This window comes from Mustela lutreola, chromosome 14 (assembly GCF_030435805.1).
Source record: "Mustela lutreola isolate mMusLut2 chromosome 14, mMusLut2.pri, whole genome shotgun sequence".
NCBI lineage: Eukaryota > Metazoa > Chordata > Mammalia > Carnivora > Mustelidae > Mustela > Mustela lutreola.
Genome location: NC_081303.1, coordinates 73,756,576 through 73,773,421, shown reverse-complemented (window position 1 = coordinate 73,773,421; position 16,846 = coordinate 73,756,576). Strand labels below are relative to the sequence as shown.

The following is a 16,846-nucleotide window of genomic DNA, read 5'->3' as shown; positions in this document are numbered from 1 at the left end:
ACTGGGCGACAGCGGGCGCATGTGCAGGTCACCCGGCCACCCCTGGTGGGGCTGGGATTCAAACCCAGGCGGTCCAGGCTCCTGGCGGCAGCTCGTAGCCCTTCCTGCTCCAAGGCCAGAAGATCATCCCCCTCTGCTCAGCAGAAAGCAAGCAGGAGGAAACCCCTGTGGCTCAGAGAAGCCCACCACCCCCGACAATGTCCGAAGCCATAGCCGGCCACCTGGATCTTGACGACGGCCGGCAGCCAGGTCCTCAGAAAGTGGGCGCGCTCTGCAAACTCCTGTCGGACCAGGAAGCCCCGCAGGCGGGCCTGGAGCCGGATGACGAAGCCGATGTTGGCCTTCCAGAGCTGCTGGTGGTCATGCGCCGTGGTGACCTTGGTGACGGCCGACTGCAGGCGGGAGAGAGAGCCTGTGGCACCAGGCGGGGGGTAGCCCCCTCCCCGACCCCCTCCCCCACAGGGCCTCTGCCAACCTGGATCTCCTCCCGAGTCAGGTGGGACGTGTTCAGGCAGCAGCCGGAGGGCGGCTCCCAGGTCCCCTGCAAGGTCTGCAGGTGGAAGTAGTAGGCGGAGCCGTCCTTCATGCCGTGTCGGACCCAGAGTGCCGGGGCTCCTGAGCGGAAGCCAAGTGAGGAAGGAGAGGGGGCTCGGAGGGGCGGTGGGGCAGGCGGAGACATGGAGGCTGAGGCTGCGGCCGTTACCTGGGTGCCTCTTCTTTGCCATGGCGGCTTCCAAGACCCGCTGGTAGCTGTCAGCACAGTTGGGAACCACCCCTCGGAGGGCCACGGCAGGGTTCCTTAACACCCGCTCCGTCTGGCCTGCTTTGCCTTCCCTGATGGCCTGATTGATGGCGGCCACACCAAGAGCCACTGACAGGGATATCGGGAGTGAGCGGTTCGTCCTTACCTCTTCCCCAAGTCCCTCCCATGGGGCCCTTGTCCTGTCCATTCAGAAACGGGGGACACAAGCCCCATGTGATGAAAGGAACAGGGAACACCCAAGCACGGGGGCAGACACAGATGACCCCAGCAGCACGCAGCTGTCCTGAAGGAAAAGGGAGCAATCAAGGAAAGCTTCCTGGAGGAGGCGGCACGGGGCCGGCTGGGCGAAAGGATAGCTCCAAGTCCCTCGTACAGAAGCTCAAAGGCAGAATACAGGCAGAGAACCTCAAGATAGTTTCTTCAGAAGAGAACAAAATCCGAGAAGTGCAATACCTGCCTTTGTGTCATTCAGACAGACAGATGGACAGAGGGACACCAGATACTACCAGCTCCTACAGCAGAATGCCAGTGTCTTCCCGATCCTGCCTACTTATTCTCGAAGCCAGTTCTTCCTTCCCCCCACAACCAGAGCCGACGGTGAGACCCCAAACTCCAGTTACCAGCACAGGACAGGATGGACCTCTGGCCACCACCCGACTTCCCGTGCTCACGCTTCGGGGGCGAGGACCCCTGGAAGGCGTCGACGGAGGCACGTGCGGACTGAGGGCTCTCAGCCCCCAAGAATTTCCTGCCCAGCTGCGGGTAGGAGACCGATCATCCAGGCCAAGCGCCGAGGCCCTGCTCTAGTTCTGGCCGCATCCCCAAGAGGTTGAAAGCAAGAGGGGGTGAGTGGGGAGCCCACATCCCACCCCCAGCCCTCCCCTGGGCTCTTGCAGGGCGCGCGGCCCACATACTTCTTTGTGCGGCGTCTGTGTCCTGGTTGGCTCTCACCACCTCCTGGCGGATCTCTTCTAGCCACAGCAGTGCTCCAGGGTCCCCAGTCGCCTAGGAAGTTGACATGGGGAAGATGAGAGCCCGGGCCAGCCACCCCAGGGCCCAGGCTTAGCTGCATGAGGACCAAAATCCAGGCAAGGCGGCAGGAGCCCCAGGAACAGCGGTGCCCACCTCTTCCACCCACTCCGAGCCGGTGCACCCCTGGTGCTTCCTGGGGCAGCTGCGAGGCTCAGAAGGCTCTTTCCCAGCCTGCGTTCAGGCTGGCCAAGCTTCAGCCAGGCCGCAGCACTCCCAGAACCCTTGGAAGCCCTCAATGTCCTCCGCCTCTGAGCAGCACACTTACCCGCCCTGGTGCCCAGCGCGGCCAAGGAAAGCCCACACCGGAGGCGCCCCCTTCCGGTCCCAGCTCCCCATTCACCTATGCCCCATGTGTACCTTCTCAGGCCAACCCTGACCCTGACCACCAGCCCATCCTGTCCATTCCGGCTCTGAACCCGGCCACTGCACCAGGCAGTGGCCGGGTTCATGTGACCACAGGCTCACTCAGCCACGTGGTCAGGCTGGAACCCCCCCAACCCCCGTGCCTCACCCAATCCCAATCCCAGACTCTGCTCCCTCCCAATTAGCAGAGAGAACTTTCTAAACAGACATGTGCTCGAGCACTCTGTTCCAGGCAGCATTCTAAACCACTTTCTTGGGGCGCCTGGGGGGCTCAGTCAGCTAAGCATCTGCCTTTGGCTCAAGTCATGATCCTGAGGTCCTGGGATCGAGCCACAGGTCAGACTCCTTGCTCAGCGGGGAGCCCGCTTCCCCCTGCCCTGCTCATGTGCTCACTCTCTCTCTCTCTCAAATAAATAAATAAAATCATGAAAAAAAAAAAAGTAAAGGACTTTTTTCGGAACCTGTATTTGTCAGGCACAAACAACGCTCAGCAGAGAAGACCCCGACCCGTCCTTAGCCAGCGTCGGCGTTCGCCAGCACCCATCATGCTGCTCACCGAAAGCCCTAACCCGGCCAGAAGCTTCTTATCACCAAACGCTCACAGGGCCCTGAGTGGTGTGAGAGGGACACACAGGGCCAACCGCCTGGAAGCAGACCCAGGCGGTCCAGCGGGCAGGCCCAGCCCTCAACGGCTCCGGATGGCTGTGGCTAAGGTTGCCACGCGCTCAAACCCTGCCCCACTCTCCTACCGAGTGCTTCCCCCATTTCAGAAGGTACAGACAGAGCACCAGGGCACGTGGTATTTTACGGACCAACGAGCAGAGCTTAGGGCAGTGAGTGCAGCCTGGCTGTCCGGCCCCCAGGCCTGTGCCCTTGCCACTCAGAAAGCCCCTCCACTCTCTGCGCACTGCCAGCTGGCGCTCGGGCCAGGGCCCAGCCCGACGGGCACCTTCCCGCAGGGTCCCTCCTGGTGGCCTCCCCCTCAGAAGGGACTGTCTCATCACACGGGGCTCTCCCAAGGCGCAGCCCAGGCACAGCTCTACCCACAGGGGAGGCCCTTCCTGCTCTGGGGACGGACTCAGCCCACTCAGACCTCACCTGGGCCTTCTGCCTCTTGGCTGCCACGAGAAGGAGATGGTACCGAGGGGCGACAGGAAGGCTGATGTCCTCCAGGCCAGCCGAGGGAAGCAGGAGGGCAGACAGGGTCTTCTCGGGGCTGCCCTGGTCCAGAGCCTCGTTGATGAGGCTGACGGCAAGGACCTCTAGGAAGGAGAGATCTGGGTGGGCCGAGACCAGGCTCACAGGAAGGGATGGTAAGCTGCCCGCGCCGAGCTGCTTCCACCGGCCCGGGATTCCACTCACGGTCAGTCTCTTCCTGGACCTGGGCGTTGACCCGGTGCACAGTGGCCTGCAGGTCGTTCCAGCTCAGGATGGCCCCGGCCAGCGCCCGGCGCAGCTCCGCCAGACCATCAAAGTAACTGGCAGCAGGGGCGGGAGAGGAGAGCCGCAGGGGCGGTGTCAGCCAGGGGTGAGGGCACTTCCGGACACCGCTCGGCCTCCCTCACAGGCTCCGGCCTCTCTTTCCACCTTGGAGGTCGTGCTTTGAAAGCCCCTGTGCTGCCTCCTCCCGGACGCCCACACGCCTGAGCCTCCCACTGCTGGGGCTCCACACCCCTATCCTGAGGAGACGCCAGAGCCTAAGTGACTCCCCGGAGTCCACCTGCAGCCCGGGAACTCCTGGGGAGCTCCCGAAACCCAGCCCGAGTCCGTTCAGCCTGTGCAGCGCAGTCCTGCCCACTTCGGCCGACATGCGCTCCAGCCTCTGAGGACAGAGATCGTGCGTCACATGCGACCACACTCTGTCTCACAGCCCACATGCACACACGACCCGACCCCGTCACATCCCCTTCAGGAACAGATTCCCAACCAGTCTCCCCTCGCCACCTCCACGGCCACCGCCCTCCAACAGGTGTCCCCACACCCACGCTGGAGGCTGTCCGCTTGTCGCGTCCAACCCGGGAGCCCGTCCTCAGCCCAGCGGCCACAGCGAGCCTGGCAAACGTAGCTCAGACCACCCCCTCCAGGCCACCCCCAGCCCCCGCCATGGCTTCCTTCTCGCTGAGAGGGAAAGTCAAGGCCACAGTGCGGCCTCGACATCCAGCCCCGGCTGCCGCTGTCCCCGCGCTACCCTGCCGCGCCAAGCACACGACCAGCCCTGGGTCTGTGCAATGACAAACACAGAGGCCCTGAGAGCTCTCCCAACGTCCCCTTGCCAACAGGGCCTCCCGTAACCCCCACACGTCCCCACCAGTCACCCCCTCGGCCAGTCTGGGTCTGGCCACGGCTCCTCCTCCCTTTCGTCCCGCCATGTTGGGGGGACGAGAGAAGGAATTTGGTTCTGTTCTTTGCTCTTCTAGCACCTCGGCTTGGAAGCACAGAACATGCTGGAAGCGGGAGGCCTGAGCCCCATTCCCAGGACAGCAGGGGCTGAGGAGCCCGTACAGACCCGGGGTGGGGGGCGGGAGCAGGGCAGCGCCCAAGGCAGATCTCCACCCCTGCCCCTGGCCACAGGGTTCAACCTCCCTCACCGCTGAGCATTCTCTCTTTCCACCTCGGCCAGGCCGCTGGCGGGGTTCACAAGACTGCTCCAGAAGCCACCGACGTCCCCGGCCTCCAGGGCCTGGTTGATCAGGACCACAGCTGACAGCATCTCCACCGCCACGAAGAGCTCCTCGTGGCCGAGCTCCTGTAACGGGAGCGCCGGGTCCCTTGGGGCTGGTGAAGGCTTGGGGCCACGGCCAGCCCGCCCTCGAGGTATCCCCGCACCCCAGTCTCTGACCAAGCCCCAGCGGCCTCTTTCATTCGCCGACTAACTGAACGTGATGGCAGAGCGTGCTCTCTGCAGGCTCAGTGGGTAAGCGCCCCGGTAAGGCCGGGGAGGGAGGTGCCCTTAACATCCCCCTTTCGCAGAAGAGCCCATAGTCACGGAAGTTAAACCCAGCCCCCGGGTTCCAGGGCCCACGCTCACCCATGAGCCCACGGGCTTCCGGGTGGTTCCCAGCACACACCAGGAAGCTTGCAAGGCTCCAGGGGACAGAGGGGGACAAAGAGGCCCCAGCCCCACTCAGTGGCCCCGGCTTCTCCTCCTTTCCAAACCCCGGTGTGTGCTGATCCCCGTGTCTGGGGCACCATGTGCGCCCCCGCAGGGCAGACTCCCGCCAAGGAAAATCCCGGCCACAGAGGTCAGGGGCCAGGCTCACGGCTGACGTGTGCCTCATGACAATCCCACGCACACACACACCACTGCTTCCGCGTCCTTATATGAACTCAGGAGTAGACAAGGAGCTCACTTGCCCGAGGGCCCACGGCACGGAGGCAGAGTTGGAAGGTACCTACCACGCTGGTGGCCATGACCCGGGGCCCAGTGCTTTCTTTACCTCCCGCACACCTCCTACGCAGCCGCCAGAGTGGCCACGACCAGGGTCATGCTCTGAATTTCGTGTCGCAGGTCTGACTGCACTGGGCTCTTCTCTTCCAGGAAGCCTTCCCAGACTCACTCCCAGCGCGGCTCCCTCGGTCTCCTAGTCTGAAGTCCTCCACCCCGACATCATCCCCTTCTCTCTGCCTGGGACTGTCTGGACCTCGGGTGCATTCCAGCTCCCCCTGGGACTGGGGATTCCCTGCAGGAGACCACCCTGCTGTGGGAGAAGCTGTCTGCGCAGGGGCGGGGGCTGCCAGACAGAGGGGTGAGCCATGGGGACTTGCACGCATTTGCACTCAGTGCTGCACGGCCGGCTGCAGCTGTGGTGGGAGCCGTGTCGGCCTCTGCGTCTTACTGTCCTCGTCTCTAAAATGGAAACCTTACCTTGTGGGGTTCTCGTATTATGTGTGTGTAGAGCAGGGTCTGCTCAGGGGTCCTAGCGCCTAGGATCAGCTCAACACGCAGGGACAGCGGCCCACCTCCCTCCCCGAGCCCACTGAGGGTGCTCCGCTGGGGGTGTGGTCTGGGGCTCACCCCGCCCCGCTGCTGCTGGAGCGCCCTTAGCTCCTGCTGGTACACGGCTGGGGCGCTGGGGTACACGGGAGGCAGCTGGGCTTCTGGGCACATCAGCTCCTCCAAGGTGGCAGCTGCCACTCCCCGCTGGATGGCTCTGTTGATCCTGCACACGGCCTGGAGCACTGCAGGGGAGGAGGGGGAGGGCTGCACAGTCTGGGCACCCAGGGCCCGGCCCCCTCTCCCATCTAACTGGCTCCTGTTGGGGTCTCAGAGGCAGAACGGCTTGGCAACTACTCTTTAGAGTTCTGCCTCAGGGTGCCTGGATGCTGCGGCCACCGGAGCATCTGACTCTGGGGTTTGGCTCAGGTCACAATCTCAGGGTCCTGAGATGGAGCCCCGGGTCGGCGCTCAGTGGGGCGGCTGCTTGGGATTCTCTCCCACTGCCCCTCCCCCACCACGCACAAAGGCCCACACACGCTCTCTCAAAACAAACAAACCTTTAAAAAAAAAAAAGCACAATTGTTCTGCCCTCTGCTCTGTTCAAAATAAGCATCTAAGCGTTTTGGAGGAAGAAGTGCGAGGAGTCAGAGGAAGCCACTTGTCCGGCCCAGAGATGAGCACGGTGGCAGGTAGGGAGGGGCCGCCTCCGTGAGGGTGGCGGGGGCGGCGGGGACAGGACTGGCGGGAGACCGTGGAGCGGAGTAAGAGGAGGCCAGACAAGGGGCTCTGGGGGCCAAATCAAGCCGACAGCACAGAAGGACAGGCAACCAGCCCCAACGTGGACCCGTTTGGGCCGCAAAGGGCAGCAGTAAGCTCGAAGGGGTCGGGGGGCATCAGTGGGGTCTCGAACAGCAGGCTTTGGAAAATGCCAGGCAGATCTAGCCCTGGCATCAAGGAGGCGGGTCTGTGGGGAGAAATGAGGATACGAAGACCGGCCGCCCCGTGTCAGCACCGCCTTACGACCCCCAGGGCCCCGGCCGCCAGGGAGCACGAAGCAGCGGAGGCCGCGCTGGACGCTGCCGCCCGCCCTCCGTGGGTGAGTGTGCAGAAACGAAACCCGGACAACCAGAGGCCCGGCGGTGGGGCAGGCTGGACTGCCCGGGAAGAGCAGCCCATCTGGGTGGCTGGACTGGGCGGATGAGAAGGGAGGGAGAAACGCAGGTCTCAGGCCCTGGCCGAGCATGTGGGACCGAGCGCGTGGGACTGAGGGCTACGTGCATGCGGCGGAGCCCAGGAAGGCCTGCGGCGTCCAGCAGAGACACGAGCAGCCGGCCCGTGCATCAGCAGCGGACGAGCGAGCGACTGTGAGCGGCCAGGCCAGCAGGTGGTGCCCGCAGCTGTGACAGGACTGGTGGCCTCGGGTTGCAGCTCAGGCCCGTGCCCTGCCTCCTCTCGCTCCTTCGGTGGGCGGGCTGACCCCCGGGAGAGATATGGTCACCAACACACTCCTCTAATAAAGAATTATATTTGTACGCAGGGTTTTCAAAGGGAACTGAGTGTGATCATGAGTTTCTCTCTAACCTGGGAAATCACTGCACAGAAGCCAAAGGCCTCAAGCAGGTTGAAAGTGGCCCCACGCAAGGGACGTGCCCTGCAGAGGGCTGCCCGGCCCAGCCCCAGCCCCACAGCATGGCCATCAGGACCCCAAGGCCTTCAGGAGCCTAGCTGTCGTATGCTTCCAGGCAGCCCTGACGGGTGGGGAGGGGGAGAGGCCCCACCAGTACCAGTCTGCGTGACCCTACACAGAAGCCAGGAAGGCCCTGGCCGGAGGCAACTTACTGGCTTGTTCCTGATCACCCTTCATGTTGGCTGCAGCCACACCAGCCTGGACCTCCTCCTTTTCCAAAAGCTCCAGTAGGCCCAGCTCCTGGGGAGGGAAGGGGTAAAGCAGAGGGGAACCCAGGGCCGTGCACACCTGCAGATGCTGCCAGCCCCGGCTCCCAGCAGCGCCCGACTACCCTGCCTCGAGCCTCTGCCTCCCCGTACCCACCAGGCACTGACAGACCCGCCCAGACGCTGGGGAGAGCGCCAGCAGCCGTGGAGACGACATCGCCAAGCTGAGGTCCCCCTCGGCAACAGGGGAGCCTATCACTGCCCATGCTGCGTCTGGGTCCTCCCAGTCAGTTTAGGCCCTTAGGCTTTGGGGTGATGTAATCCTTTGCACACATAGTTGGCCCTGCCTGAACACCAGCAGGTGACAGAGGCAGGGCTTAAGGAAGAGACCTGCCCCCATACCCCGCAGCCAACAGCGGGGAGCAGGCTGTGGGCCTGACCTGTGCTTTCTGTTCTCTGTCTGAGCTCAGCTGTTCCAAGTACCAGCCAGCAAAGTTTCTCCTGAGCCCTTGCAGGGCCAGCGCTGGGTCCAGAAGGGCCTCCAGCAAGGCCTCGGGGCTCTGTCTCTCTAGGGCATCATCAACAGCTTCTAGAGCCCCATGGACTGCAAAAGACCAAGACGACACAGCAGACAACATGTGAAAGCCCAGCCCTATTCTTCCCACCGCCCCAGAGCCCCCGCCCCTGCCCCAAACCCTCAGCGGGATCTTCGCAGCCTTCGTCCCGCACCGCCCCAGACACTGAGGACACCCTGCCCCAAACAGGCGGAGGCCCCCTCTGTCCCCAGGCTTCCAGTAGCCCCTCCTGCCCCCCCCAATCCATTCCTCACACCTCCTTCTCGGGAGGGAGCCTGACCCAGAGCCGGAAGGCCTGCCCTCGCCTCCGCCCTACCCATGGATCTCCATCCAAACACAAGCACCCCCGATGGGGCGCGTCTCTGGGCACGGAGGCCTCAGAACAGGACACATGCTGCTTCTTGACATGGATCTTTCTCTCTTTCCCTGAGACGTGAGGGCCGCTGGCCCAAGCAAAAGCCACCCCCAAACCGCCCAATACAAGGGCTCAGCCCGAGAGCATCCCAAGGCCTCTTCTCTCACCATTGACGTGGTTGATGTTGCCTTGGATCTCAGCCTGAGTCAGGAAGCGGTCATACACGTCCCAGCTCTCTCCGCCCCCCTGCGCCGAGAGTGAGGCCTGGGACGCCGGCCTCGTCTCCTCCTCCTCCTCCCCCGTCTGTACCTCTTTCCTCCCACAGGGGCCTTCCCAAAGGGCAGTCTGGTCAGAAGTCTGCGGAACCCAGGGCTCCAGGCCCACCTTTGGCACCTCCTGTCGGTCTCATGCAGTTCCATGTCCCCGTCTCAGCCCGCCCCAAACCCAGAACCCCTCCTGCCTCCTCTCAGTCCTCAACATTCTCCCCGGTGCCTCTCCTGCTTTGCGACAATAACCCACAAGCAACACTTTCCCACAGCTTTTCTGGGGCGTGGAACAGGACCCCCAGGAGTCCTGTCCACTGCGGGGCTCCTGGGCCGCCCGGCTTTCGGCACCCGAGGCGGCTCCTTACGCGGGTCTGGGCACTGGCGGCCTTCTCCGCCTTGGCCTGGGCCAGCAGCTCCTGGTAGATGGCCGCCAGAGGCTCTCGGAGATTCCCCAGCAGCGCGTTGGGATTCTGCAAGGCCGCCAGGGTGTCCTCGACCACCCCCCGCTCCACTGCCTCGTTGATGGCGAGCACGGCGGCGTGGACTGGGAAGGGTGAGGGACCAGGGTCAGGAGGCCAGCCACCGCCGCTCTAATATCATCCCCTTCCCCACCCAGCAGGCCTGGCAGCCTCCCTACCGATGAGTGGCACCCAGAATCTATCTGAGGCCCAGAGGCTCCCCGTTCCCATGAAGCCCGCCCCTCGCAGGCCAGAGCCCGGGCCCTACCCGCAGCCTGGTCCACCGACAGTTCACTGGCCAGGATGCCCCCGATCTTGCTGAAGGCAGGCAGCTGGAGGCCGTACTTGGCCAGCTCGGCGGCCATGTTGCTGAGCTCCTCGGCTGCAAAGACACCACAGACGCCTTTCCTCAGGGCCAGAGCCTCCCCCCGAGACCCTCCCACGCAGGCGGCTGGGGAAGGATCTGGGCTCACCTGAGAACTTCACTTTCCCATACAGATCGTGGATCTGCGGGGCCAGTCCCAGCCGGAAGAGGAAGAGACTGGAAAAGAAGGAAAGGCGTTGGGGCCTATTTATGTTGGTGTGCTGGACGTGTGGGTCCGTGTGAGATACCACAGGGACCCTGACGTGGGGACCAAGGCCCCCTGGTCCACGGGGAGTGAGGTTACTGGAAGCAAGCCCGAGACAAGTGCTGCAGAAGAGGAACAGGATGGTGGAGAGGTCGGGGGGATCAGGACTTCCCAGAGAAGGGGGTGCGGCTGGAGCAGTGTCTGGAGATGGGACATCGTAAGCTGAGACCCGCAGGCCCGGCACGTGGACGTGGGAAATGAAGTCAGGAGGAGGCAACAAGGCAGACCCGGGGATGGGTCGGTCACTTTAGGATCTAGGATTTAGCCACTGGTTGCTCATGGCCGGCCGTGGGTACAGCCAGACAGCGGTCACCACTCACGCTAAGTGCCTCACCTGCGACGCTCTTGATGGGGCCTGTCTGGATCCCTCTGGGCCCCAGTCACCAGCGGAAGACCCTTCCCTATCGCCCTTCTCCTTCACCCTATGAGCCACACACAAACGTGTCCACGCTTGCTGGATGCACACGAGCAGCATCTGGGTGGCTCGGTGGGTGAAGCGCCCTCGGCTCAGGTCATGATCTCAGGGTCCTGGGATCGAGTCCCACGTCAGGTTCCATGCTCCCCGGGGAGTCCACGTCTCCCCCTATGCCCCCCACCATTTGTGCGCATGCTCTCTCTCTCTGCAGTAAAAACACACGCTCATAAACCTAGACCCAGCCGCAAGCCTCTACAGTCTCCCTCTCCTGAGAAGCGCTCCTGTGGCCGACCCGCCCTCCTTCCTGCTCCCACGCCTGCTGCCCACTGTCGGCTGCACTGACCCACAGGAAACCGAGGATGAGAGCGCAGGTCCCTCACCTGAGCGCGTGGATGCAGTAGATTGCCCGGGGCATGTTCTTCTTGTCATAAATGTCTGTGGTCTCCGGGAGGAAAGTCTGGGGGAGAAGCCAGCTGGTTACAGCCATCAGAAACACCACTACATGAGCCACAGAGAGAGGGACGAGGAACGGTGTCCTCTCCCCCGGCTGTGTGCTCTCTGTGGCCTGTGACTGCTAGGCCCGTCTCCCCGGCCATTTACAGCCAGCACTGTACCTACACACTCAGTGTTAGAGAAAGGCCCTGGGGCCACATACTGAACCAAGGCCTAGCCACAGACACAGCCCTGGGCTCACTAGACACAGGTAGGTCTCTCAAGGTTGTAGGACGTGGGCCATATCCTCCAGGAGAATGAGGCCCCCTGTGCGTCCTAGAGACACAGCGAGACTGAGCTCCTGGCCTTGGACTCTCCCAGACAAGCGGCCATGCTCCCGCAGAGGCCCATGGAGGCCCGCGCCATCATGGATGGGGCAGGGAACTCACCCCTGTCGCTCAGCCAGAGGCCTCTGAGCAGTGGGGGCCCCTCGAGGAACCGAGTCCTTGGAGCATGGCGACCCGTGCCCCCTGGGGACTGCTGAGGTCTAACCCCAAAGCCTCTCAGCCATTTGAGATTCCTGGGGACCTCACTGAGTTCCCGCCTCACTGAGGACAGACGTCTCAGTTGCCCCTGCCTCCCACCGAGCCTCTCTTTGCGGCCGCCTTGTCTCCCAGTTCCCCGGAGGAAGACATACACGGTGGAGTCCCGCGGTGCCCTAATGCGCCCAGTTCTCTACCGTTCGCTGAGGGAACCGCGCAGACCACCCAGTCCTCCTGACAACTGCCCAGGGTGGATCCAGGGGGGTCACCACACCCCTTTACAGTCAAGAAACATGTACGGTCTGAAGAGCCCGAGGGACACATAGCACGTGTCCAGCGCGGGTCCAGGGGCTAGGCTTCCAAGTCCACCCCCAAGGGATGTGGCCTGTGGCGTGGCCTCGCTTGTAAACCTGGGAAGAAGGCTGGCTCCCGTGAGCCCATCTCCAGCAGCACACGGCGGCCTCGCTCACTAGTGGGGACCCTGCAGCTGGGGTAAGGGAGCCTCCATCTCCCTCCACTTGCCTCACCCGCGGGAAGGAGAGGCAGCGCCAGGTGGCATGGTTGAGAGACAGGCAGCCGCCATCAAAATCCTCCGATCAAGTTCACCCAGGAGAGGAAGGAGGTGGGGGCTGAAGGGTCCCGGGGGACAAAGCGTGCACACAGGGGGTGGGGGTCAGTGGGGGACAAGATGAACCCCAATCTCGAGGCCCAGCATTACCGAAGGCAGGCCGATATGGGCTACTGCAGACAGCCAGAAGTTGATGTTGTCCGTGTGCCGGAAGTGCAAGCCGGTGGCCTGAAAGCGAAGGGAAGAGACGAGAATCTATGTCCAGGGTTCCCCGTGGCCAGAGCCCAGACCACAGCTCGGAAGCCTGAAGGGCAGGAGGAGCCAGAGGACCCTGACCTATGGGTTTCCCATATTCCATCCCCCAAGCCCCAGGACAGAGAGACACAGACAGACGGAAACCACCAGGAAAGGTTGAGCCGGCAGGACATTTGGGAAGGAAGGCGCAGATGTGGGATTAACTACCCACGAAGGCTTCCCAGCAAAGGGGAGTCCAGAGGTGAGGTGAGGAGACAGGGCTGGGCTGGCCAGGGCACACAGAAGAGGCAGCGGCCCAGGAATATCGTCACGGCGGCAAAGCCCATAAGCCTCTGAGTGTCGACTGGCTTAGAAGCGTCCCACCAGGGGCATCTCAACCTCAGCTAGCAAGAGTCCTCTGCTGTTAAAGCCTGCACACAGTGTCCAGCCAGGGGACCCGAGCCACTCCTGGTGGCCCCGTGCAGTGACTGAGAGCAGTCCCTTTCATCTGCAACCATGTCCGGGTGTGGACAATAAATTATACGGTCGCCCTACTGTCACAGCCTTGAGAAGGGGAAGCTTGAGAGGAAGCAGCTGGAAGGTAGAGGCCTCCCTTCCTCACCTGGTAGCGCAGCTGCTCCGCATCATAGATCTTCTTCAAGGGGACCACGGCGGGCGCAAAACAGTGGCCCAGCTTGGCCAGCAGCACTCCGTTCCGGAGGCTCTCCTCCAGCTCCACCGGCGAAGGGAGCTCCTCCTTCAGGCAGGCCTCCATCCAGCTGAAAGTGCGGGACAGAGCAGGGCCCGTCGCCACCCCATCCCCCAGCACACAGGGTCCCGGACTCTTGGGTCCTGTCCTATTCCCAGCTCCTCCCTCTGCCCTGCTCTAGCTGCTGCCACTGGATCCCAAGCTGCCACAGGCGCCAGAATGGCCAGTCCTGGGCCCCTGCTCACCCCCAGGAATCTCCCCTGATGGATCCTGAACCTGTGTGTCTGCAGGGAGGCCCTTAGCGGCTGCACGCGAGACCCTGTCTCTCGGTCTGGTTCGCACGCCTGTCCCACCGAACCACGTCTGCTCGCTTCTCTCTCTGCGAGTTTTCTGAGAACCCAGGCCTGAAGGGTTATGTCTACACAGCTTAGAACCCAACTTTGATGACAATGGGGTTTGTGGGGAAACCCCCAAGGTGATGGGAGCCGCACAAAAGGACAGAAAGGCCAGAGCCCTTGGAATCGGAAGACCTGCTCTGTACAGCACCCCCTGCGCGCACACACACATCTCAGAGCCACACCGTGTGACACGAGCTAACGGGTATGAGCGCGCGGGGAGAAGACTCGGGAAGCAGATTGTCACCGATGGTGGCACGGGGGGAGGGGGCATGGGACCTCCCAACGTCCGCGCACGGACGCCTCCAGGGAAGCCTCTATCCTCAGAGAGAGCCAGTCACGCCTCGCTCTGTGCCTTCCCAGCCACAGCCACCTGACTTCCAGCCTACCCACGCCACCTGCTCTCCTGGAGAATGCTAGAAATCCTCTGCGGATTAGAAAGAGCCGTGGAGGCAGCGTCCACGTGCAGGAAACACGGGGTACAGAGGAGCAAGCCGCTGGACACAAGGAGGTAAACAGACAAACCCAGAATGTGGTGCGTGTACACGACCGGCAGGCCGGCGCCTTCTCCAAGTCGGTGACGTGAAGAAGTGCGAGGGAAGGTGAGCTGTTCTGGATTAAAGAAGATTCAAGAGACGTAACAACCAGATGTAACCTATGAGCTTTGTGGGAACCTTCTTTGATGAAGGCAATCAAAAAATAGATTACTTTTCCAGACAATCAGGAAAATTTGAAAATGGCTGCGTGTTGATCTCCCAAGGACTAATGGGTAACGTCTGTGGGTGTCAGAGCGGTGCTGCGGGGACTATGCGAGCAGATGGCCCTACGTTAGAGACAGGCCCGGAAGAGCGCACGGAGGAAGGAGGAGGTGGTGTCTTTGCTCACGATGGCGTGACCGGGGGGAAAATGTGAAAGAAGGCGACACAAAACCTCGCGCAAGGCTGTGGGACACAAGGCTAACACACACGGGTCGGTCGCTGCCCCAGGTCCTGCAGCAAGCCAGCGGAACTTGACACTACGAGCACAATACGGTGTCCATTAGCACCCAAAAATGAAATACTTAGGTATAAACCCAGCAAAATATATACAAGATCTCGGAGGAAAACTATGAAACCCTGATGAGTAAGCTCAAAGGACAAACAAACTCAGGGGAAAGGTAGCCCACACTCGTGGGCAGGAAGAGTCCACACCCGCCCAGGCGTTAGCTCGTCCCGGCTGCTCTGCGGGTTCAGCGCCCTCCCACGCGGGCTCCTGGCAACTTATTTTGTGGATATCGACATAACACCTCTATAGTAGAGCCCAAGATCCAGAAGAGCCCACGCCAGATCGCAGGCCGAGAACAAAGGTGGAGGATGACGCCGCCCGTCTGAGCCACAGTCATCTGTGATCGTCTGACCACAGACCATCAGAGTGGTCTCAGGGAAAGACGGGCAGACCCGTGGGACAGAAGGGAGAAAAACAGACCCGCACAACAGCCAGCTGACCGCTGACCGAGGAGCAGGGAGCGTCTCTCCAACAAACAGCGCTGGGGCAACCCGACGTCCACACGCAAAAGAAAGAAATCGAGACGGAGACTTTACACCCATCACCAAAATCAACTCAAGATAGATTATCAGCTTAAATGTTAAATACCGAACTGTAAAACTCCTAGAAGAGAACACAAGGCAAAACCAGGTGACCTTCGGTGTGGCCGACTTTTTAAAAAATTTTTATTTTAGTAATGTCTATCCCCAAGATGGGGCTTGAACTCGTGACCCTAAGATCAAGAGTAGCATGCTCTACAGACTGAGCTGGCCGGGCGCCCCGGCAATGACTCCCCGCCCACCCCCACCCCAGGCAATGACTTTTTAGACACAACGTCAAAGACACAATCTTTGAAAGAAATAATTGATAAGCTGGACTTAATTAAAATGAGAAACTGGGGCACCCGAATAGCTCAGTCAGTTACATGTCTGCCTTCAGCTCAGGTCATGATCTTGCGGTCCTGGGATCGAGCCCCACATCCTTGGGCTCTCTGCTCAGCGGGAGGCTGCTTCTCCCTCTGCCCCTCCCCTACCTGCTCGTGTGCTCTCTTGCTCTCTCTCAAGTAAATAAAATCTTAAAAATAAATAAATAGATGAAATGAAATGAAAAACTTCTGCTCAGAAAAGAAAATGGGAAGACATGGGAAGAAAATATTTGCAAAATACATATCTAATAAAAGACCAGTATCTGGGCGCCTGGGTGGCTCAGTCGTTAAGCGTCTGCCGTCGGATCAGGTAGTGATCCCAGGGTCCTGGGATCGAGTCCCGAATCGGGCTCCCTGCTCAGCGGGAAGCAGGCTTCTCCCTCTCCCACTCCCCCTGCTTGTGTTCCCTCTCCCGCTGTCTCTCTCTCTGTCAAATAAATACATGAAATCTTAAAAAAAAAAAAATTAAAAACACTAGTATCTGAAATATACAAAGAGGAGCGCCTGGGCGGCTTAGTGGGTTAAGCCTCTGCCTTCATCTCAGGTCATGATCTCGGGATCCTGGGATCGAGCCCCGCATCAGGCTCTCTGCTTGGCGAAGAGCCTGCTTCCTCCTCTCTCTCTGCCTGCCTCTCTGCCTACTTGTGATCTCTGTCTGTCAAATAAATAACTAAAGTCTTAAAATAAATAAATAAATAAATACACAGAGAACAGGGTGCCTGGCTGATTCAGTGGGTGAAGCACGTGACTCTTGATCTTGGGGTCATGAGTTCGGGTCCCACGTCAGGCTCAGAGCTCACTGAAACACACACTCACACAACAAGAACAAACAACTGATCAGAATACGGGCCACAGATGCCGACTGACAGACACGGCCCCGAGGAAGATGCAGGGATGGGAACCGAGCGTCTGGAAAGATCCCCCACAATCAGGTGGGGGAGAACGTGCCGCGGGGGAAATGGAAACGAAAGCAGTGAGACTCCACCACGCACCTATCAGATTGGCCGCAATCTGGGGCCCTGACCACACGGGATGCTGACGAGGACGAGCGGGACCAGGAGCTCCCGGTCCCGGTCCCGGCTGCTGGGACCGCTGAGATGCTGCAGCCACTCTAGAAATTTCGTGATTTCTTACAAAACGAGACACACTCCCGCCCCGTGATCCAGCAGTGGTGCTCCTTGGTATTCACCCACAGGACTTACAACACGCGGCCCACGAACACCTGCACGCCGCCGTGTATGGAGGCTTCGTTCACAAGCGCCCAACTCGAAAGCAACCAAGACGTCCTTCCGTAGGTGACGGACTAGAAAACCGAGGTCCATCCAGACAACG

General features: G+C 61.1%; 1 protein-coding gene across 1 annotated transcript in view; it reads right to left on the bottom strand.

Annotated features, from left to right (window-relative positions):
- IQGAP3 (IQ motif containing GTPase activating protein 3) overlaps nt 1-16,846 on the bottom strand; it is a 35,817-nt gene that overhangs the window by 14,414 nt on the left and 4,557 nt on the right. Inside the window, exons 5-21 of the mRNA XM_059146102.1 lie at nt 13,085-13,241; nt 12,379-12,456; nt 11,067-11,143; nt 10,116-10,183; nt 9,911-10,024; nt 9,550-9,728; nt 9,086-9,164; nt 8,429-8,592; nt 7,935-8,022; nt 6,174-6,337; nt 4,747-4,904; nt 3,521-3,636; nt 3,257-3,420; nt 1,678-1,768; nt 704-871; nt 476-615; nt 222-392 (exon numbers count right to left, since the gene is read on the bottom strand). Coding sequence (XP_059002085.1) covers nt 222-392; nt 476-615; nt 704-871; nt 1,678-1,768; nt 3,257-3,420; nt 3,521-3,636; nt 4,747-4,904; nt 6,174-6,337; nt 7,935-8,022; nt 8,429-8,592; nt 9,086-9,164; nt 9,550-9,728; nt 9,911-10,024; nt 10,116-10,183; nt 11,067-11,143; nt 12,379-12,456; nt 13,085-13,241 — 2,176 coding nt within the window. The remainder of the gene's footprint in view (nt 1-221; nt 393-475; nt 616-703; nt 872-1,677; nt 1,769-3,256; nt 3,421-3,520; nt 3,637-4,746; nt 4,905-6,173; nt 6,338-7,934; nt 8,023-8,428; nt 8,593-9,085; nt 9,165-9,549; nt 9,729-9,910; nt 10,025-10,115; nt 10,184-11,066; nt 11,144-12,378; nt 12,457-13,084; nt 13,242-16,846) is intronic.